A 23,589-nucleotide genomic window follows, 5' to 3' on the forward strand; every position below is an offset into this window, starting at 1 on the left:
CTCCCGAGATCGAGCTCCCGAGATCGAGCTCCCAAAATTGAGGCCCAAAAATCGAGCTCCCGAGATCGAGCTCCCGAGATCGAACTGGGCAGATCTGTAAGTTATAAAAACAGAGGCATTCGACCCATTTGCCATTTTTGACAAATTAGAGCTTGAGCAGAGGTGACGTTTGGCAGATTTTCAAGGAAAGACATTTGGGGTAAGTGATTCCAACTCGGATTTGGTATATATACACAAATATATTATTGTTTTCACCATTTAATTAGTGTTTTGAGATTGAAATTTGGAAATTTTTAGATATCTCATAGAAACGAAATTTTGCGATATCGGTATCGATTCGGAGTCGGATTTGAGTGAAACTGGTATGGTTGGACTCGTAATTGAATGGGTTGTCGGATTTCATAACTTTCGCCGGATTCCGAGATGTGGGCCCCACGGTCGAATTTTTTATTAATTTCGGGATTTTTATTGAAAATGTAGTATTTTATTATAGAATTGATTCCTATAAATTTTAGTGATTGTATGAAATTATTTTTTGTTAGATTCGAGCCAATTGAAGTTGGATAATCGAGAAAAAGGCCTACTAGTGGATTAAATTGGAGCAAGACGAGGTAAGTCTCTTGCCTAATCTTGTGAGGGGAAAATTACCCCATAGGGATTAAATTGAATAATTGTTGCTAATTGCGGGGGCTACGTACGCACGAGGTGACGAGAGTCCGTGCGTAGCTACTATTAATGCTAAAGTTCGGGTAGTTTAGGACTCAAAGCATGAATTACTTGTGTAAATTGTATTCTTTGTTTAATTAATATTAATTGATATATATATATATATATATATATATATATGCATATATTGTGAATTTTCAGATAAAGATATTAAAGGATGGAAACCTCATATGCTTGATTTTCTGTTTAAATTAATTAATTATTAAAGAAATTGTTCTTCCTCCCGAATTTATCTTATAATAAATATACTCTCCTTACGGAGGTACATAAAAAACAATGTCCTCCTTTCTTGTGGAGCAGGCCGAACGCCTCGGCAGGATAGATGCATCTATGGATCGTGCCGCACGTCCCTCGGCAGTGTACACGAAACTCTGGATCGGGCCGTACGACCTCAGCAGAAATCGTGCTTAATAATAATAATAATTACACGATAATTGGACAGTTTATTACAACTTGTAAAGCTATTGATAAATTGGGAATTTATTGAAATTGAATTGCAGCTTGTAAAGCTAATTGATAAATTGGAAATTTATTGAAATTGAATTGCAGCTTGTAAAGCTATTTGATAAATTGGTATTTATTTTACTGAAATTGAAAGATTTAATTAATATATCGAGAATTATTGGATATGAAAGAATAAATTATTGTAAATTCTGCAAATCATGCTGATTTAAAAATCCTAGTTTTATTTCAGTTATTATTATTGACCCATAATGAGTGTCAAAGTCGGTCATCTCGTCTCTACCACTTCGAGATTAGGCTTGATACTTACTGGGTACATGTTGTTTACGTACTCATACTACACATGTTGTACTTTTTGTGCCGGATTTGAGACAGGTACTAGTGGAGGACCTATCATCACATACCCACGTCATCCCGAGGCATAGTGGTGAGCTGCCTTTCTCAGCCGTTCTGCAGCTATCAGTGTCTCTTCTTATATTTACATTCTGTCTATTTCATTTCAGACAGTATTTGAAGTTTTGTATAATCTACTAGATGCTCATTCACTTGTGACACCAGGTCTTGGCACACACATTAGTAGAGTTTGGGTTTATATTTTCTTGGTTTTAAATTTTATCAATGTATGCTTAATTTATTAGTTGGCTTGCCTAGCTATAGTGTTAGGCGCCATCACGACCTACAGGTGAAATTGGGTCGTGACACACGAGGTTTCTGTCGTGCGGTTGTTGTTATGGGGTTGCACGAGGTATCTGCCGTGCTATTGTTACTATTGATATTTGCACATGCGGCGTGACAAGGTGGGATATATATGTGTGTGGGTTGCGCATGTGGCGAGACATGGTGGGAACATTATTATGCACGTGTGGCGAGACAAGGCGGGCATTTATGTTACTATTGCACACGTGGCGAGACAAGGTGGGTTGTGTCAGGGATTGATTTGTGATGATTTATGGCATGGGTCATTCTTGTTGTTGATATTTGTGTAGTTGTATACGTACCTGTGTGAGCTTGATCTTCTGAAAGCTGTGAGAAAATATTCTACGTGATGTCCGTTCTTCTTCTTCCTTATGCTTATTTGCTGGTATGGACTATGTTAGGACACTTGCACAAGCATAGACGTAGTTAAGCACTCTTATCGGATAAGAGGTATTCTTGATATTGTTGAGCATAAATGCTCACCCTTGTTTACTTGCCTTCTATGTGAGAATGGCTCTATTGGCACGTGAGTTATCAGTGTGGTTATGAGGTGTTATGAGGGCACAGGTTGCCAAGTGTTAGGGTTCAGGTATTGAGACCCGTGAGATTGTAAATTGTCCGAGGTTCGGTACCTCGTGGAGTTGTTGACTAAAACCTGATGTAAAAGCGGTTGTAATTACTGAGTTATTACTTGTCCTTACTGTATTCGTGATTCCGGATTTAGGTTGTGTTCCATTCACTTTGTCTGCGTCATTTTCATGATATTCCGCTGATACTTGTTGTTTCTTGCTTTAATGCCATCACTGTATTGTGAGCCATATTGTATAGTCTTTATGTAGACATCATACTTTTGTTATTCATGTACTTATATTTGTTCGGTTTATTAGACCATTGGGTGTCTTGACTGTTACTCGTCACTACTCCACCGAGGTTAGTCTTGATACTTATTGGGCACCGCTGTGGTGTGCTCATGCTACTCTTTTGCACATTTTTGTGCAGATCCAGGTATTTATTCGTTAGCTAGTTGTGTGGACTGTTGCTGTGGAGACTCAAGGTAAACCTGCTGCTACGTTCGCAGGCTTCGGAGTCACCTTCCAGTTTTTGTTTTGCAGTGTTTATACTTATTTCTGGACAGTTGTATTTAGAACTTTTCTAGCAAACACTCTTTAGAGCTTATGACTTGTACTACCAGTTTTGGGAATTTTAAGAGATTCCATTTAAATAATATTATTGTTTTAATTATTGTTAGGCTTACCTAGTCCCTAAGACTAGGTGCCATCACGATAGAGATTCTATTTAAATAATATTATTGTTTTAATTATTGTTAGGCTTACCTAGTCCCTAAGACTATGTGCCATCACGATACCCAACGGAGGGAAAATTAGGTCGTGACATATTGTCACAACCCAATTTTACCTATAGGTCGTGATGGCGCCGGACACCGCTGTCAGACAAGCCAACAATAAATACTAAATAAATTCTCAGTTTAATATTATTTTTTTTGTAGTCATAGTTGTTCCCCTCAATTAAATAGCAGAAGGTGACATTTACCAAATACGTACTAATATCTTTAAAAATTTCCATACAGTGCAACCCATAATCATTCCAAAACCCGGTGTCACAAGTGCATGAGCATTTACTAAGGAATTAAAATAAAATATAGCATCTATCTAGAATACAAATTAGACAGAAAAATATAATAACTCTGAAGGAGACTCTGTTAGCTGCGGATCGTAATATAGAATGCAGCTCACCTATGTCCCCATAATTATTAACCACACCTCTGCGCCCACAAGGCCATTATATATATATATATACACCTCTGCGCCCACAAGGCCGCTATACATATATGTACCTGCACAATAAAATGTGCAGCAAGTGCAGTATGAGTACGAAAATAACGTGTACCCAGTAAGTATCAAGCCTAATCTCGAAGAGGTAGAGACGAGATGGCCGACTATGACACTCACTATGGGTCAATAATATTAAATAATCATGAAAATAGAAATATTTATATCAACGTGATTCAAATAATTAACAATAATTTTATTGAACCAGCAGAAGTAATTAAATTCCTTCAATTCCATTAATTCTCCATATATTAATCAAATTCCTTCAAATGCAACAATTTCTAATCTATTAATTAAATCCTTCAATTTCAATAAAAAAAATTCCATTTTTATCAAATAACCTTACATGCTGCAATTCAATTGTCAATAAATTTTCAATTTATCAAATAGCTTTACAAGCTGCAATTCAATTACAATATATTTCTAATTTATCAAATAGCTTTACAAGTTATAATAAACTGTCGAAGTATCGTGTAATTATTATTATTATTATTAAGCACGATTTCTGCCGAGGTCGTACCGCCCGATCCAGAGTTTCGTGTACACTGCCGAGGGACGTGCGGCACAATCCATAGATGCATCTATCCTGCCGAGGCGTTCGGCCCGCTCCACAAGAAAGGAGGACATTTTCTTATGTACCTCCGGAAGGAGAGTATACTCATTATAAGATAAATTCGGGAGGATGAACAATTTCTTTAAATAATTAATTAATTTAAACAGAAAATTAAGCATATGAGATTTTCATCTTTATTATATTTCCTAACAATTCACATATTATATATCAAATAATTCAATTAAATAAAGAATATAATTTACACAAGTAATTCATGCTTTGTGTCCTAAACTACCCGGACTTTAGCATTAATAGTAGCTACGCACGGACTCTCATCACCTCGTGCGTACGTAGCCCCTACAATTAGCAACCATTATTAATATAATCACCTATGGGGTAATTTTCCCCTCACAAGATTAGACAAGAGACTTACCTCGCTTCGAAGTTCCATAGCCGGCTCCCAAGCCTTTCAAATAACTCGACCGATGCCCAATGCCCCAAAACTCGCTTTTGCTTTATTAATATTCACAAGCTTTTAATCCTCCCCCGACATCATAACATTGAGTAAGATGCTCATACGCCACCAACAAATTGATATCTACAATTACAATCTCAATTACAATAAATATATGACTTAAACATATTTATTAATATCCATTTATGGCTCTCAAGTTGTCTACAAGCCTCCAGCTCAAATCATCTAATAGGTTCACTTACTAGCACATTCAACTCCACTCTTATCATTCAATACCCATTTGAAATCCTCAATGATACTACATTAATTCTCTAACACCGTCAAATTACTATTCATCGTCTTCCTTAACCAACATTTCCAAAACATTCAATTTGGTGATTACTTAGTTGAATACTTCCAACTAAGCTAGAAAATGATTCCATAGATTCATTGCATCCTTTAATTTCATTTCTAAGAACACTATTTATCTTTCCCACATTTTCTCAAGAACACTATTCATGCCATGAACTAGAGTTTATGAAATCAATTATCCAACCATAATAACTTGAAACAAATATTAGAATTACTCTCACCGACTCATAAGAAATGAGCTTGAAGCATTAGTATTACCTTCTTGAAACTTTTCCTTGAAATTTCAATATTTGGAAAATTTGGTGTTCTTGAACAACTTGAAAGATTTTTAGGGATTTCAAATATTGAAGGATATTAATACTAGTGTTAATAGGATGTTATTAACTTAAAGTATCCAAAAAAACTCACCTTGTATTCTTAAGTAGTCCCCAAGGTCGAATCCACCATGAAAGAACCAATCCCTAGCTCAAGAAAATCCCCAAATATGGCTGCGGCCCGTGACTGCCTTATAAAGGCACAGGCTCTTCAGCGAGTTGTACCTTGCGCTGTGCAGGTTGTACCTCGTATTACAAGTTTTGCCATGCTGGACACCTTTTACTAAAACGTCCATAAATCCTTGTAGAAATATCCAAATGACGAACGGTTGAAAGCGTTAGAAACTAGACTCGAAGATCTTTCATTTGATAAGTTGTCCACCATATAACCCCTTATATATATATAGGCATGCTCGTCCAAAATTAGGTTTTTGTGTGTACTCATTTGGAACTTTAGTCTATCATGTAATTTTCAACTTGATTAAGACTTAGGGCTCTCCTTAGACCCTACATCACTTATAATATGACTCGTTCACTTATTAACATAAGAACTTGCTGGAACCTTCAAATCCCGATTCTGGGGTCGTTTTCTCAAAATGTTGACCGAAGTCAAACTTACCCTTTTAAAGCTAACTTAAGGAACCAAGTGTTCCGATTTCAACCCAAACACTTCCAAATCTCGAACCAACTATCCCCGCAAGTCATAAAATATTAAAAACACATTGAGGGAGTTTTATTTAGGGGAACGGGGTTCTAAAAGTCGAAACGACCGGTTGGATCGTTACACATATATACTAGTATTATCACCCGCGCGGATGCGCGGACACTAACCATGTCAAATATTTGAGTTATTTGGATTATATATAAATAATCTTAAAATTTAAACCTTCTCGATAAATATAGATAATAATTGGATATTAATTAAGAAATACTACATGAAAAAGATTAACCATTTATCAAATCTCCTAGTTATAACTCTATTTTTCTTTTTTGGTACCATTCTCGTTGGTGTTATTGGATCCTAAAATTAGTCAGGAAGCAAAATAATAACTCATATTTATGGAAAAACAACCAAAGGTTGAGACTATGAAGGACTCTACTTGAACTCTTATTTGGTGTGTTGATATCTTTCAAAAAATATTTCTATTTTAAAATTTCAGTTTCTAAAACTTTATTTTTCAATAATAATTATTTTTATAATAATATAACTGAAAATATTATCCTTAATTCAAAATTCATTTTAGTCGGCTATCTAAAAATTTAAAAAATTCTTTAGCCAATGAATTTCTTTTCCAGTATGACTCTATTTTAATATTTGACATTAACCATATTAAATATCTGAGTTATTTGAATTATATGTAAATAATCTTAAAATTTAAACCTTCTAGATAATTATAGATAATCGTTAGATATTAATTCATAAACACTACATGAAAAAAGACTAACAATTTTCTCAAATCTCGTAGTGATAATTTTATTTTTGCATCATTCTCATTGGTGTTATTGGAACCTAAAAATAGCCACAGAGCAAAATAATAACTCGTATTTATGGCAAAGCACAAAGGTTGACACAATATGAACGATTCTTTGGTTACGACGTGACTCTTTTACTACGACGTGAACTCTTACTTGGTATGTTGTTATCTTTCAAAAAATATTTCTATTTTAAATTTCAATTTCTAATTTTTTTATATATATTTCAATAATGATTATATTTATAATGATACAAGTGACGATATTATCCTTAATTTAAAATTCACCTTAATCAGCTATCTAAAAATTTAAATAATTCTTTAGCTGGTGAAACTTTATTTCAGTATGACTCCATTTTGAGTTTATCGATATCTCTAGACACATATTTTGAATTTTGAATATTCTATGTATATAATTTTTTTTTTCTTTGAATCATTAAATATTAAATTAGTTGATTATTATTATATAATATTGCATATATTGTGTTAAAATTGCCAAGTAGTTTTTTCTCGATACTATACTTGGCTTAACCTCAATGCAAATTACTCAAATTGCATTTAAATTCAAATTCAAATATCATATCAGTTTGTTAGTAATGATGATTTTTTAAAAATGACCCACAATGTAAATTAAAAAAAAATCTAAGATATCCTTATCTTATAAACTATGTATTTGAGTTGAAAAAAATATTTAAAATCGATGAGATCAACTTCCAAATTTTTTATACTCAACAAAGATGAAATAGAAAAATAAATTCGTTGTCGTCCCTTATTTCTGGTTTTTAGATTTTTCATATATTTTTTCTATATTTGTTTTCTTTTATCTTATTTTTTGTGCCTTTCTTTATTTTGTTACAAAAAATTAATTTATTTCGCTATAAAAAGGATGAGTTTTAATAGAAATTGTCTACATAAGAGCTTTATTTATATTTTTAGTCTTTGGTTGAAATTCTTTCATATTTTTCTTTTGGTTTTATCTAATCAACCTACATAGGTGCTCACCCAACCACTTAAATTAAAAAATTGAAGGATGTATAGTTTATATATAATCCATATATAATATGTGTATAATCGTGTGTTGTCGGTATATCATCTATGTATATTAGTTATAGGAAGTAAACAATAAATCTGGTCGGATATTTATGTAAACATTCCATAAGATTTCGGTTTCTTAATTTTATCCATGATATGAGTTCTATTATAATAATTTTAAAAACTCTCTACTAAAATTTAAGAATATCTTATATTTTTATTCTTAAAACTAAATTATATTTTAAAATATAATCATATTTCGAATAATTTATTTAGATTTAAAAAAAAATAGTATACGTCATACCATTTTTTTATATACTCTTTGTTACACTTGAACATCGGTATAAAAACTATCAATTAGAAACCAATATCCCTCTCGTTGAATTTGAGAAGAAAAAAAAAACCTTTCACATAATCTAATGATTCAAAACTAATATTCTTCAATGAAAAAATATTATACCCTTATAATGTTGGATTGGTTGCAGCTAAATGAAGAGGTTTCACCTTATACTCTTAAATTCCTAGAAGGTGCTAAATTAAAATTAATGATAGCAATTGTATAGCCAAAGTTGTGTTATTTGTTTGATGTCCATTTATACAAATTGACTCTTCAAAGTAACATTCTTCAAAAAGAAAAAGAAAAATAATTTTTTTTAATATTGACTAATTTTTGTAATGTTTCTTTCTCCAGCATATAGGATTACTTCATTATATATGTAAGTAAACTTTTATTCGATTTTTAAACTCCTTTTTGTTATATGGATAAACATAGACGTGTACCCTATATATTACATTTATTTTAAAAGAAATTCGCTTTATTCAAATCTAGCTATAGTGTTTTAAAGAACTATAAGTATATGGTTTTAAATGTGAAAGAGTTTTATAGTTATATGGAGTAGTTTTTTTTTCTTTTTTGCCAGAGCCGAAGTAGTATTTAAATAATTAGATAAGATAACAAAAGTTCCTAACATGATTGCATACGATCATTAACCTAATTAAGTATGATAACATGATAATAAAAGATAATTTTTATTTTATTTTAATTCAAATTTAAAAAATTTATCTATAAATTCGAAATATCCTTTAATTCATATTCAGTTTTTTTAGATATATATATGTATTTGACTAAGATGATCAAATATAGAATAAAGTTACCATGTACTATTGGCATTTATTAGCTTGCCACTTGGCTTAACCATAATGCAAATTATATGTGGTAACTTTATTCCTTTAATATATATATATATATATATATATAGATTTAAAAACTTTATCTATAAATTCAAAATATCCTTTAATTTATATTCAGTTTTTTTAGATATATGTATTTGACTAAGATGATCAAATATAGAATAAAGTTACTATATACTATTGACATTTATTAGCTTGCCACTTGACTTAACCACAATAGTAAATTTGGCTAGAAAATATAATGGTAAAAATAAATTTTGTCAACGAAGATTAAATGTAATGAATATCTGAAAGTAAAGGGATATATTTGAAACTTTATTCCTAGAAAAAAATTAGTCACTTTGTATCACACGAGTTTCATGCCAGCACGTAATATACATTTTGCGAGTGGGGTTGTCTTCAAAATAAAAAAGGAAAGAAAAAGTAAAAAAACCTCCAAACTGGCCAAGTCTTTCTTTCTTTAATTTGTACGCATCTTTTCATTTTCTCTAAAAGATATCGTTATCGTCAGGGTGACGTTACATATGACAAGAGACGCCGTTTAGATCTGAAACTTCTGTTTACCACAATTGACGCCACCGACACCTATAACTTACCAAAAATGAAACGACACAAATTGAATAGAGCGGTGTGGTTAGTACTGAGCATTGACTATTGAGTAGTAGCTCAGATTTCTAGTTAACTGTTATAACGTCATTATATTTGGTAATTTATTGTTTGTTATTGTTTTGGTCAGTTGCTGCTGCTTCTTCATTACTCAAAGGCTCTTTAGTATATCTAGAGAGAGAGAGAAGTACATAGAAAGAGAGAGAAGACTGAGAAAGAAATCTAGATTTGTGTGAACGGTTTCAGTACCAATGGCTTCGAAGCTGTTAATGATAACTGTGTTCGTGTTGAATCTAATTGCTTTTGGTTTGGCCGTTGCTGCTGAGCGGAGAAGAAGCACTGTAAGCACTTTATTATGTTAATTTGCGGTTATTCTTCTTCACTTGTTTTGTTAATTTAAATGCATAACTCTGTTTCGAACTGCTAGTTTTAACTCTCAATTCCATGAGAAATTGGAACAATTACGAGCTGCCTTTTCTTCTATTGGGGATCTGTTCGGTTCCTGAAAAGTTTGATTTTTAAAAGAAATGTAAATGTCTTGCTAAAGTTTTGATGCTTTAGGATGTCGGTTTCCTGTCCAATATTTGGATCTTTGAATATTTTATCTATATAAAGTAAATTTTGGATTAATCATCGGGCTTTTGGAATCGCGTTATTACTAGTATTTCGTTGCAGTACAAGTGATCTGCAATTTTTTGATGATTTTCAACTATGGGAAAAATGCCTTGTTCTCCGGAGCATTTACCTTAGTTTGTTTCTTTAGAGGCACTAGGTGCTAGAGATGGATCCAGGATTTGAAATTTATGGCATTCAAATTTGTGCTTTTACCACAATTCTTTTGATTTACTGGTTCGAAGTCAATTATGTCTTAATTAGTAAACTTCTTAACACACATACTGGGCCGTTAACCTGTACCTATAACTATACATTAGAGCTTCAAATTGATAAAATCCAGCAGCCACTAGATGCTACTGATGCAAATTTAAGAAGGTAGTGTAAGTTGGGGGGGGGGGGGGGGGGGGAGTGAGAGCTAGGAAATCTCCATTACCTGTACTCTATTTGCTCCATATAAACTCTAGTACTTGCTTTCAAAATCTCTTCTTTGTTGAACCAATTTTGTACTTATCTCTTGTCTTTAACCAAGTTCTGTCATTAACACTAGAAAAAAGAGGGAAAGGACTGCAATTAGCAATATTCTACTATGTTATTGCTTTTGATTTAGTCTTTTAAGCTCATCTCTTCAGATTTTATTGCTTAATTAGCATTTTGTGCTTCACCTGATTGAGTAAATCCCTTTATTTATAGGCAACAATCAAAGAAGATGGTGAAAACAACTATAGTTATTGCATCTATGACTCCGACATATCAACTGGCTTCGGTATTGGTGCCTTCTTATTTCTCTTGGTTAGTCAATTAATTATAATGTTGGCGAGCCGTTGCTTCTGTTGTGGAAAGGCTTTGAGCCCTGGAGGTTCAAGGGCTTGTGCTGTTCTCTTATTCATCATATGCTGGTAAGTACAGAATATAACAAGCAAAGTACTTTTGCGGGTTCTCTTCCAATATTGTGGCCTTGTTGTAAAACAAAGGACATTGTAAAAAGCCTCTGCCCTTGTGTTTCAGGATTACATTTTTCATTGCTGAGGTCTGCTTGTTGGCTGGTTCAGTTAGGAATGCTTATCACACCAAGTACCGATCATCATACTTGATTGACGACAAGCCTGTGTCTTGTGAAACTCTGAGAAAAGGAGTTTTTGCAGCTGGAGCAGCTTTCATTTTCTTCACCAGCATAATCTCCCAGTTCTACTATGTGTCCTACTCCAAGGCTAGGGGTGGCGCCATGCCATATGCTGGAGAACCTGGTGTAGGCATGGCAGCCTATAAATGAGGGTGATCAAAGGTGGTTACGGCGTTTTATCTTTGTTAAAATAGCTTTGATTTGAAGTTTATGTATAATACGACTTTCCATTGTTTAATTGCCTCTGATTTATTGCTGTAGGAGAAAGCTTGTATTGCCATAGGGTTCCAAATGTCTTGATCTCTTCATTGCTGCATAAAATTTTTGTTCTACGTTAATATGGATTGGATACACAGAATGCGAACTTTTGTCTGTGAACATCTGTTAGATCTGAAATTAAGATCAGAACTATTTTTCCCTTTTTTAACCAAGGATAACATGCCGCGTGTGTGAGCTTGCTCACATTCCCGGTTCCAAGCCTTGGATAAAGGAGGGTTGCTGTAAACTATCAACCAGCATAAAACTAAAGAATTTATGATGAATTCTCATAATGCGTAATTGAGAAATACAATCAGAATTCACATAGTCGATCCATTTTGTTTGGGAGGGAGGCACAGAAATGGTTATATGTGACCCTCAAGCCACAGAAATGGTTATTCAATTGACATTATTTGGGAATATTAGAGAAGCTCCAACCCTGTTCCGCACACTTGTATAATTTCTCTGCGGATGGGACGCAATTGCAAATTTCTTTAAATGATCAAAGGTGATAACAGCGAGACGTTAATTTGGTGAGTGAGGCACACAATCGAAAGGCGACTAAATCTAAATTATGCTTTGTTCCCACCTAATTATATATCATATTGTATCTTGACATTGATTTTCTTCTTGTCTCAGGCTAATTGAGAGAGACCCTTACCTTACACTAATTAACCCATCAGCGTGAAACGTCTGCATGTTTAACAATTGATTGTTAACATGAAAGCTGAAAAGTCAACCTACCAAGCCTTAATGTGAATCAAAATAAGCAAAAAAGAAAAGCATGTCATATTTCATAGCACAAATTTAAAGTCAACAGTAGGGGTGAAATTCAAAAATAACTAGATTTACAAGTGATAATTGAAAATTAGTCATAGTTTCGAAAGTAATCGAAATTTAGCCACTTTTCATGTAAAGATAAATCTGAACAAAAATACTGTTCAAAATTCGAAAAATATTCCAGCATAATATGTTGTAGTTCGAATTTTTTACACGTGAACTTCCAGCATTACATGCTGGAATTTCATAATGTGTTGGAGATCCAACATAATATGCTGGAAGTTCATACAGAGATGCTCCAATCTCCAGTATATTATGCTAGAACTTTCCGTGTGCTGGAGTTCCAACATAATATGCTGAAAGTTCATATACATGTGCTCCAATCTCCAGTATATTATGCTGGAACTTTTCGTGTTGCAGCAAAATAATGACTATTTTTCAATGGCTTTGCAAACGCTGGCTATTTTTCAGCAATCCGAAAACTGGCTAGCCTGTGCTATTTTAACAATTTATGTGGACTCCAAGAATCCGTCTATTTGTTCAAGTAGGTCTGGAACTAAACTGGTTGAAGACGTTAACCGGAAACTTCTCTACTTTTTTCTTGAATTAATGTCAATTAACTTAGTACGATAATTTGTTTGTGCTACAGTTGCTAAGCCTAAACTTTAGCTAAAAGGCTGCTAATAGTTGTTAGCAATGGTATACATGTCGCTGCATGTCCACTTGGCCCAATAAATGGCATTTTGCATCTCGCGAATATAACTTGCCGGTACCAAGTCATGATTATCTCTTGTTATAATGTTGAAATAAACAATGCATCTGGCATTCCAGAGAATCGGATGGATCCGAGTCTTCATTTATGCCCTCTTCTTCTACCTTTGTTTTCCAGATTTGTGATGGTGTTTTGTGTTGTTATGGTTGGTGATTATGGTGTTTTGTGGTGGTAAAGCATGTGTGAAAATGGGGATGGGTAGTGTATATTTATGTATATATCCATTATATGTCGTATATTTCGCATATATCATGTATATATGTGTATATCCGTAAAAGATTGTGATATACAATGACTCTCTTTTTATTTCTCTTGCAACTGATGGACCTTTAAGATTTGAGTAGTAAAACTTTTATGAGAAAATACTAGACTATTGTCTAAAAAATTGTAAATTATTACAAACGTTAGATCACAATCTAGTATTTTGTAAACAAATTGAAAATTATATGAGCAAACATTAGACCCCACTCCCGACTCTGACGTTGTTCAAAAGGAATAATTTTCCAGGGGCTATATTTACACAACTTTTTAAAGGAGGGACAAAGTCTAAGAGCCCGTTTAAATTGTCTTAAAAAAGTGGCTTCTCAGCAAAAATAGTTATTAAGCCAAGAAGCAATAAGTTGGAGTTGCCTAGCTTATTGCTTTTGGCTTGTTTTAAGCAGTTTTAACTTATTTTAAGTACCTTTTAACTTTGCCAAACACTGAAAAAGCTAAAAGGAGCTTAAAAGCTGATTTGACCAGCTTAAAAGCCAATCCAAACATCCTCTAAATAGCGGGGAGTACACAAACAACCATTCTTAGGCTGCTTTGTAGGGATTAGTCAGTACTTAATTTGTCTTAAAAGTTTGAACCCAAAATCTTAATTTCAGGAAGATTCAGGACAAAATATCCTGAAAATTCAACTGCAAAATTGAAATTCAGAATATATTGGCTAACCCCTAAATAACAGCCCTTTAAAGTGGCTACCTAGTACCATTAGTGGCCTAAAGGGGGGATATTTGCGGGCCTCAGCAAAGAACAAGCCCAGCTATGTTTACGAATTGCTTAGCCCATTTATTCACTTGGATTAATAATTGTACTACTGAGTATTTTCTGAAAACTCTCGTGCTTCAATCACTCATTCTGTGTCTATAAAAGAGGTTAGAGGTGTAAAGGCTAAAGTTCCCATATACATATATTATTCTGGGTCTTTTCTTTTTGTTCTTCACAAATCTGAATTAAACTAAGTGGAAATAATACTGCTATTTTCCACTGATTAATTGGACATTTTTACATATATATATGCTTCAGCTTCCTCTCTGACATTCCTCATGTATTTTCTTGTGAATCCGTCAATGCTAGTGGCTACTGGCTAGTGCCCCTTACGCTAATCCAAGAGTCGGATGGAATACTTTGCCAGTGGGTAAACTATGATTTTGCCTGTAAACATATGGATGAAAAAAGATTAAACAACGTGTCATTTAATTATACCAGCAAAATTCAATTACAAATGATCTACTACCAATGTTTGTAGGGTAGATCGGTTTTATGCCCATTACATATATTGTTTTTGTTACATGAACTTTTTCATGAGATCAATAAAATATAGCGCTGGAGATTAATAAATCAAAAATTCTAAATATTTGTTTTAAAACAAAAAGCAAGATTATTTTCTTTTATTATTATTATTCATTTTCAATAGAAAAGTATCTTTGAAAAAGCTTACACAGGATCTTAACAAAAACATTTGAAGCCCATTTTGTTTTAGAATAACATAGAGACTAGAGTTAGATATTGGTGTGATGAGATGACAACCGAGATATCTCTATTCTTAATTAATTAGAGATATCGGGTTAGAGGCTTAGAGCCTTGGAAAATAAGATTTTTTATAGGGAGCGTTTTAACCTTTTAGTGAGTCTATCCAGCGTAGAATTAGCTGAGCTAGTAAATATTCGCCCGAATACCGAATGATTAAGAGACCAAAAAAAAAGGCTTACAGCTATAATGTGTGCATACATCTTTTTCTTACTTTTTCTTTTTCATTCTACAAATCAAACGGCAAAAGGCTCTTTGTGTACTTTCTGTACAAGATGTTTGTTTACTGTCTAATTAACAAAGAGAATTTGCACAACGGTACCAAAAATTACACAGTTTCCTATATTTTTTGGAATTTTAGAAGCATTGATTTCCTAAGTAGCTGTTGAAAAAATGCTCCAACCTATAATATGTTGTAGGTATAGTGATGATAATTAAGTTACAGGCATGAATAAACAGGCTGTTTGGAATCAAGCCACGTGGTGGTGGTGTTCTGTCTGTCACTATTAATATCGAGAGCATGTTACCTCATTTGGATCAAAGTTAGCTCTATTTTCATTATTTTATGTCCATAATTAAACTGAATAATTATGCAAATAACAGGAAACAAAGCTAATAATTAGCACGACGATACCGGAGGGCTTTCCTTATTATTTGTTTCATCAGAATTTACTTGTACTCAAAGTGTATACCAAATGAAATAATATAATTATAAAAATTACAAATTAAAGTGTAAATACATGTCTAACTAAGGTGAAATAATAAATATAATTGCAAGATATATGTCTAATATTCATTTATTTAGTGTAAACAGCAAAAAATAATTTTTTTTTTCTGGTCGTTTTATTCCAGAATGATTTTCTTTTGGATTCTCACCCAGTAATTTGATACTTCCTTTTGAACTTGAATAATCCAGTTTCATGCAAGCGCTTCCGGCCAAAAAACGACTTCACTTTAGGGCTCGAATTCGAGGTCTCTGGCTAAAGATTTTAGCATACTTATCACTCCATCACCATTTTTGATTGTATTCACTAATAGACTCAATATCCTATTAGTACTACTTAGAGAGTAAATATTTTTCCTAATCATAGTTTTCAAATATTTTTAAACATACATTTAGCATAAGAACTATAGTAATTTATACATAATGCATTTAAGTAGTTTCTGGACAAGTAAATTTTGTTCAAAAAGTTGAAGAACTAATAACTGAATTGAATCCCTCTTACTCCAAATTTCACATTCATTTTGAGTGGATGGAGTAATTTAGTAATAACTTTTTTTCTCATTAAATAGAGCACTAATATACATATTAATAACAACCAATCAATAAAAGGAAGTGCATTATAAGTGTACTTTTTTGCACACAACCATGAAGAATATATACATAGATTAGAAATTATCCGTACAAGTGTCAACGTCATTTTGTATGTCATTGTCTCAAAACACCATGTGTGTCATGTGACAAATGCAAAAATTATCAGAAACTAATCGAAACAGAACAGTGAATTAGAATGATCCTTGTTAATGTCGTTTTAGGTTAATATTCCAATTTTAGCAACAAAATGGACTACCCATTCGATAGTGTTCTCTAAAACTGGTAGCATCTACTTTTTCTCCCTACTGCTAGCATTAAATTCCATTATCTTGATTTGTTTATTTGACGGCTAACTTGAGTAATTTATTTCGACAATGAATTTGGGAGGTGGCTGAATTATTTTTGAAAAATAACTTTGGCCCTCAGTTAATGGAAATTTTGACAGTATGATTTTCATGTTGAAAATTTATCAATATTTTTAAAAAAATTATTTCACATTTTGAAAGATTGGGTTTCATTTTGTGAAAAGAACAAGGAAGAAATATGAAAGGAAAGGAGAGTACGTTGAAGGAAGATACTATGGGAACATGGAAACATGCACCTCCTAACAAGCAAATCCCCTACAGCATATGATAAGATTTTTATTAGTACACAAGCTTAAATTTGGATTGACAAAATATTTCAATATTATTAAGCTGTATGAGTGGACAGCTAATTTAATCAGAATTATATTGTAATGAGTGCGGCAATTGGATTTGCACTTTCCACTAATAAATACTCTCTTTTTCTTTTTTGCATGGAGTCAAATGTAGGACCCTTTGACTTGGTCAGTTGGTCTTTCATTTCCAAATTTTTGATTTCCAGCCCAAGTTAGTTGACTAAGAAACCACCCCATTCTCTTCCCTAATTTCATCTCAAATTTATGGATTTACTCTTTGGTTGGTACATGCTTATGAAATGGCAGAAATTTTTAGTGAAAGAGAAAACTAACACATAGAATGAGATTAGGGTGAATCATTATACCATTCAACAATCGTCAGTTGTTTCAATCTCAAATGATCAGTTGAATATATATATATATATATATATATATATATATATATATATATATATATATATATATATGCAAAGATAATTTATTGCAATACTAAATAAGTTACCTTTTAAGACAACCAAGTAGATCTCTAAATAGTTTGATTCAGTGTTGTTTAATATATTGTACCTCATAAACAATTTGTGACAAATTGTAGATATACTTTAATATTTATAATTACACACTAGCTGCAATATTAATATCTAAGATTCTAATTATACCTAAGTCTTCATGTAACAACATGACCGGCCGTTTTGAGGTCTAGCGCGTCGTTCGGCGGTTTGAGACCCTGAGTACCTTCACTTCATGTGTTTACGACTTGTACACGTGGTCGGAATTGAATTTCGAGAAGTTCGGAGTTGATTCAAAATGAAAATTCTCAATTCGGAAGCTTTAAGTTGAAAGAGTTGACCAAGATTTGACTTTTGAGTAAGCGGCCTCGGAATCGGGATTTGAAGGTTCTAATAGGTTGGCATGATGATTTCAGACTTGGGAGTATGTTCGGGTTGAGTATCGGGTAGTTCGGGAGCATTTCAGCGCTTATTATAGAAAGTTGGCATTTTGAAGGTTTTAGAATTTCCTAAGTTTGGTTTGAAGCAGATTTTGGTATTATCGATGTCCGTTTGAGATTCCGAGCCTTGGAATAGGTTCATATCGTGATTTGTGACTTGCATGTAAAGTTTGGCGTCATTCCGGAATGTTTAAGTATGATTCGGACATGTTTGGCGAAGTTTGAAAGTTTGAAAGTTGAAAGAAGGATCTTGATCGTCGATTTGTAGTTTAGATGTTGTTTGATGTGATTTGAGGCCTCGAGCAAGTTTGTGCCAGATATTGGGACTGGTTGGCATGATTGGACGGGGGCCCGTTTCGAAGTGGTATCAAATCATTTTCCTTGTTTTGCAACTGCTGGTGCTGGTGTGTGGTTTTGTTATCCGCTAAGAAGGATTTTTGGGCTGCTGGGATTTGTTGATCGCGAACAGACACAGGGGTTGCAATGCGTAGAAAAGGCTTATTTTCCCTCCACGAACGTGACAGGGAGTCACGAACGCGTAGAAGGATGGGAAGCTAGGACCTCGAGGTGTAAAGCCTTCGCGAACGCGGCTGAGTGACTGCGAACGCGAAGCATCAGGACCTGGAGGCATCGCGAACGCGACGTGGGGTATGCGAACGCGAAGATGAAATTTTGGTCAATGGATTTTTGACCTTCGCGATCGCAAGGGTATTTCCGCAATCGGGAAAAGGAAGGGCCCGGGAAGACTTCAATTTATTTCGGGTTTTGGCTCATTTCTTCCACTTCTCTCATGGTTTGGGCAATTTTTGGAGAGCTTCAAGGGGATATTTTCATCATCTATTGTAAGGTAAGTAATTCCCACATATTTTAAGTTAATTACATGGATTCTATAAGGATTTAACATGGAAATTGTGAGATTTTTGAAGAAAAACTTAGAAATTAAATTTTTAGATTTTGACCACGAATTGGACATGGAGTTTGTAATAAATCATATATTTGAGTTCGTGGCGTTATGAGTAAAGTTTATCTTCGAAATATTTTAGAATCCGGGCACGTGGACCCAAGGGTTGACTTTGTTGACTTTTAGAGCAGAGTTGAGAATTATTGTAAATTAATTAATTATGAGGGTTGGAGTGTAGTTTTATTGGTTAGCATGTTGTTTGACTAGTTTCAGATCGTTTGGCTTTGAATTGAGGAGTTAGAGAGGCATTGGAATCGGTTATTGGAATTTCGGAGCGAAGTAAATCTCTTGTCTAATCTTGTGAGGAGAAAACTACCTCATAGGTATTTAAATTGTTATGTGCTACTAATTGTGGGTGCTACGTACGCACAATATGACGAGAGTCCGTGCGTAGCTAAAATTTATGTTATGTCCGGGTAGACGTAGCCCTTATTTATGCTATTACTTGCATTATTTGAACTCAATTTTCTAGTTTGAATTGCCTGAATTAATGAGTAAGAATTTGGTTAAAGATTATGTTAAATCGAACTTCATTATCTAGAGATTTGGCGGCATGTTAATCATTGATGAGAATTTATATTCTTTTATAGGCTTACCTTGAAGTTGTAAATACATAATTCGCAAATCCGAAGAGTTTCCCTATTCCTGTGGATCGGGCCGAATGCCTTGCCGATTTTTATATATATTATGGGATGCACCCATGGATCGGGACGTACGACCTCGATAGTGTATGTACACGACTATATAGATCGGACCGAACGACCTCGGCATAATTCGTGCGTGAAATCGTTAAGAGTCCGAATACCCATAAGATTATCCTCTTAATTAAACTTTGAAATTACGTAATATTTTCTTTATGACATGAGATCGGATATCTAATTGAGGGTTCCTATTTGTTGAGATAGCATGTGGCCCTTGGGGACATTTTAACTGATAATTGTTGTTAACGGATTTTTGTTATCTATTGTTCCTTATTCTATTAGTCCTGTTGTATTTCATGCCTGTTTATGATTCCTGTATTTTACTTATTGGACTACTAGTAAGTGTCGATGTCGACCCCTCTTCATTACTTCTATGGGGTTAGGCTAGATACTTACTGGGTATGCGTTGATTTACGTACTCATACTACACTTCTTCACTCGATGTTCAGGATCTGACAGGTTCATTCGATGGCCATCTGGGCGCGTAAGAGCAACTTCTGAGGAGACTTTATGGTGAGTTGTTCTCTATGCTATGCACCGCAGTCCCCAGAGTCTCCTTTTGTTTATTTACTTTATCCTGTTTATTTCATATTCCAGACAGATGTTGTATTATTATTTTACTCTTTAGCAAATGTTCATGCACTTGTGATACCGAATTTTGGGATATCCTAGTGGTTGTTTATGGTTAGATTCAATATTGCCATATGTTACTATATATCTTACTAATGTTTTAAGTATTTATGATCTTTAAATGCATTGAATTCTTTACTTTATTAAATTTATGATTTCAAAAATAGTAAAATAAATAAATAAGTTGGTAAATTACCGTTGGCTTGCCTAACGGCGACATTGGGCGCCATCATGACCTATAATGGGTTTTGGATCGTGACTCTTCATATCTTCTTCCCCCTCTTTCCTATATTCATCAGCCTGCTCTTGTTAGTGTGTATATTTTAGCACCATTTTAGCATAAGATTTGATGGATGGTGCCCTCCTAAATAAGGGTATTCTTGTCTTTTAGACTCGTATACTCTTCCTATAAATACAATAGCATAGTTTTATGACCCAAAATATATAACTAGGCTTATACAATCGAATTTTTAATAAAGTTGGGTTAATCTTTGCTAATATTAATATCCAAGAGATAGACCGAATCTCTTTGTAGTAAGATCTCACATGTGCTATTTGAGCATCAATAAATAATAACAAGAATGTTATGATCAATTATCCAAGAGTATGGAAGATAGCATTAAATAGCAATGAAAAGGGTGAGATTCCTTACTATTCCTTCTGACAAAGATAGATGGTGATTAGCCTTTGAATATTCGGATCCTCCTTGGATCGTGGGAGAAAAAATAGATACAGATTTGAGAAAAAGGTGGATTTTGTATGTATATGATAAACTAAGAATCTTCAGAAAATGTCAATGTATTATTTTTTTACAATGAGTCTCCAATCCCCATTATAACTACATATCTTTCTATTTATAAGGATACATAGGCCACAAAACCCTAAATAGTACAACTGGAAGGAATATTCACTGGAATATTCTCTGAGGGACCTTATCTCTAAAACTTAGTCGTTACTACTTTACTGAAGGGAGTACTCGTCCTCGTCTTCGCCCTCTATTGAGTCACCTCAACCTCACCTTTGTACTCTGTTGAAATCAAATTGATGACACGTGGCAGCCTTCAAAGGCTTTTTTTAATGTCGACTAGGCTCACTTATAATCATGATAATTTTTAGCCTATACAGTTAGTCCCTCAGCTTGTTGGGGTCGTCCTCGTGGGCGAGTTCCATGAGCGGATAATAGCGGTCGGAGTCATTGTGACAAACATGCGACATGGCTTTTCGTGGACCGCATATTTCAAACTCTTAATTTTTCTAGGTGATTTGCTGGAACCGGTTGGTCCTAGAAAAGAAGTGGCGCCATGATGTTATCTGTCAAGATGACACGTGTTCCCGAAGCGTCGCCTCGATTTATGCCTGACTTTTGATTGGCTCTGTTGTTTTGATTCTCGTGACATCATGATGTCATCCGTCTCGAGTTTGGTGTCTTCATCTTTATAAATAGGGATTGTTCCACCATTATTCAAGTTTTACTTTCTTTGGAACCATATTTGCTCTACAGATGTTCTGTTGGTTTTATCATATCCGAATTTTCTTTGCCTTCTGATTTTTAACTTCCCTTCATACTCTTATCGTCCATATCCCAGCCTTCTACAAATTTCACAACTATGTCGAATCTTCCTTCTAATATTAATAAGGAGAACCACCACATTCCCTTGGATGTTGTATTTCCCGTTCACGAGGGAGACACCGTCACCGCCACTAAGGAGGGGGCCCTCCCTTCAGTGGAGGAGATAATTCCCCGTAATCTTGACTCCAAATTCAATTTTCAATGGCCGCCAGAGATGATGTTTGGAAAACTTCAATCGTCGATGACGTCTAGGCGCTTGGCTGAATTCAAACCCAAGTTTGGTCTCTCCTACCATGTAGAGTCAATCCCTACTAGTGAGGATGAGGTGCACATTCACCATTAGCTACTCGTTCCCTCTCATTCTGCTGATGGAGGAGTTTTGCCGTCATTACAATGTATTCCCTGCTCACCTCGCCCTATACATTTACAAAGTGATCAAAATGTCATCAAAGTTTGTCAAGCTGGCCAGAGTCTAGGTCACGGTGCGACACTTGATGCATCTGTTCGCACCCAGCTACTACTTAGGAATGATGTTGCCTTTGACATCGTGGGGATAAATGTTTGGTGTTGAAGATGGATGATAAATGTAGTCGGTAGTTCTAGCTTTACTATTTCTTCGTCAAGACTGAGGTCGTCTTGGCTAATGTTGTTGGCTTCCCTGAGGCCTGGAACCACACACATAAGTATTTGTGTTTTTGCTTTTACCCTTTCACATACTTTGTTCGTTACGAGCTGGTTGAGTAATTCTTCTTTTTTTGCAGCTACTAGCCGACCTCTTCAGTTGGTGACACACCTCACTGACTGGGTTAGGCAGGTTCTCCCCTGCACCGTGGGGATTCGTGACTGGCCGAGCTTCTTTCAGAAGTTCGAACCGGCCATCCCCTTGACAAGTAATTTCCTTTTTCTGGTCGTTATCATATTCATATTGGCATATACCGTTGCACTCATCTTTTTTGATTTTTTCTAGGTTCACTTAGGAGGGCCACATGAAGGAACAAGGTGCATGTGCCCTCGTTCCGGAGGACAAGGCTCGGCACGCCTCCCGCCTCCGGCCCCATTTTGACTGTTGCGCTCGTTCCTCCCTTGTTTTCACTCATAGACGAAGATGATGAGGTCCTTCCTCGTGACATGGACCTAAGGCCCCGCAAAAGAAAGGTCATAGACATATGAGGAGGAGTTCCCTCAGTCCTCGACTCATTAGAGAACGAGTTCATGATACGGTAGACAGTGATGTTGGGGTGACTTTTGAGGCCCCTAAGCTAGAAGAGACCAATACGGACATGATTTCGCATCACGAGGAGGAGACGGTTACAGAGGGGATAACTGGTGATAGTTCTGCGCCTTTAGGGCAAGAGAAGGCTTTTATTCAAGGCCGGCAGGGGATGCTTCTCCTGCCGATTGGGACAAAAGGAAAGGTATCATTGACAAGGGAGATGAATCGGGTTCTAACACGGACCCTAAAGACCTTACGATGGTTGACAAAGGGACTACCCAGATCGAGGTAAGGATGGAGGGGGGGGGGTTCAAGAGCTATCATGGTTCCCAAGGATCGTGATCTGCTAAAGAATACGAGGACATGGTCAATGCTCTCAGTCCTCTCTGCTCCGAAACCGATCAGATGACTCTCAAGGAACTTACTGACGGCACTCTGTCGAAGAGCATTTGCGTCCTCGCCCTCAGGGTAAGTGTGGTCATTTCTCATTCTTCTTCCTTTGCTTTGACTTTCTTCTATGCTCTAACT

The 23,589-nt window shown here is 34.8% G+C and overlaps 1 protein-coding gene across 1 annotated transcript; it reads left to right on the forward strand.

Moving 5' to 3' along the window:
- Positions 1–9,529: 9,529 nt before the first annotated feature.
- LOC104087372 (uncharacterized) lies at positions 9,530–11,801 on the forward strand. The gene is made up of 3 exons (XM_009591805.4): positions 9,530–10,069; positions 11,034–11,239; positions 11,349–11,801. The coding sequence occupies exons 1-3, from the start codon at positions 9,980–9,982 to the stop codon at positions 11,611–11,613; spliced, it is 561 nt and encodes a 186-aa protein (XP_009590100.1). The 5' UTR covers positions 9,530–9,979; the 3' UTR covers positions 11,614–11,801.
- Positions 11,802–23,589: the final 11,788 nt, after the last annotated feature.

This window comes from Nicotiana tomentosiformis, chromosome 7 (assembly GCF_000390325.3).
Source record: "Nicotiana tomentosiformis chromosome 7, ASM39032v3, whole genome shotgun sequence".
NCBI lineage: Eukaryota > Viridiplantae > Streptophyta > Magnoliopsida > Solanales > Solanaceae > Nicotiana > Nicotiana tomentosiformis.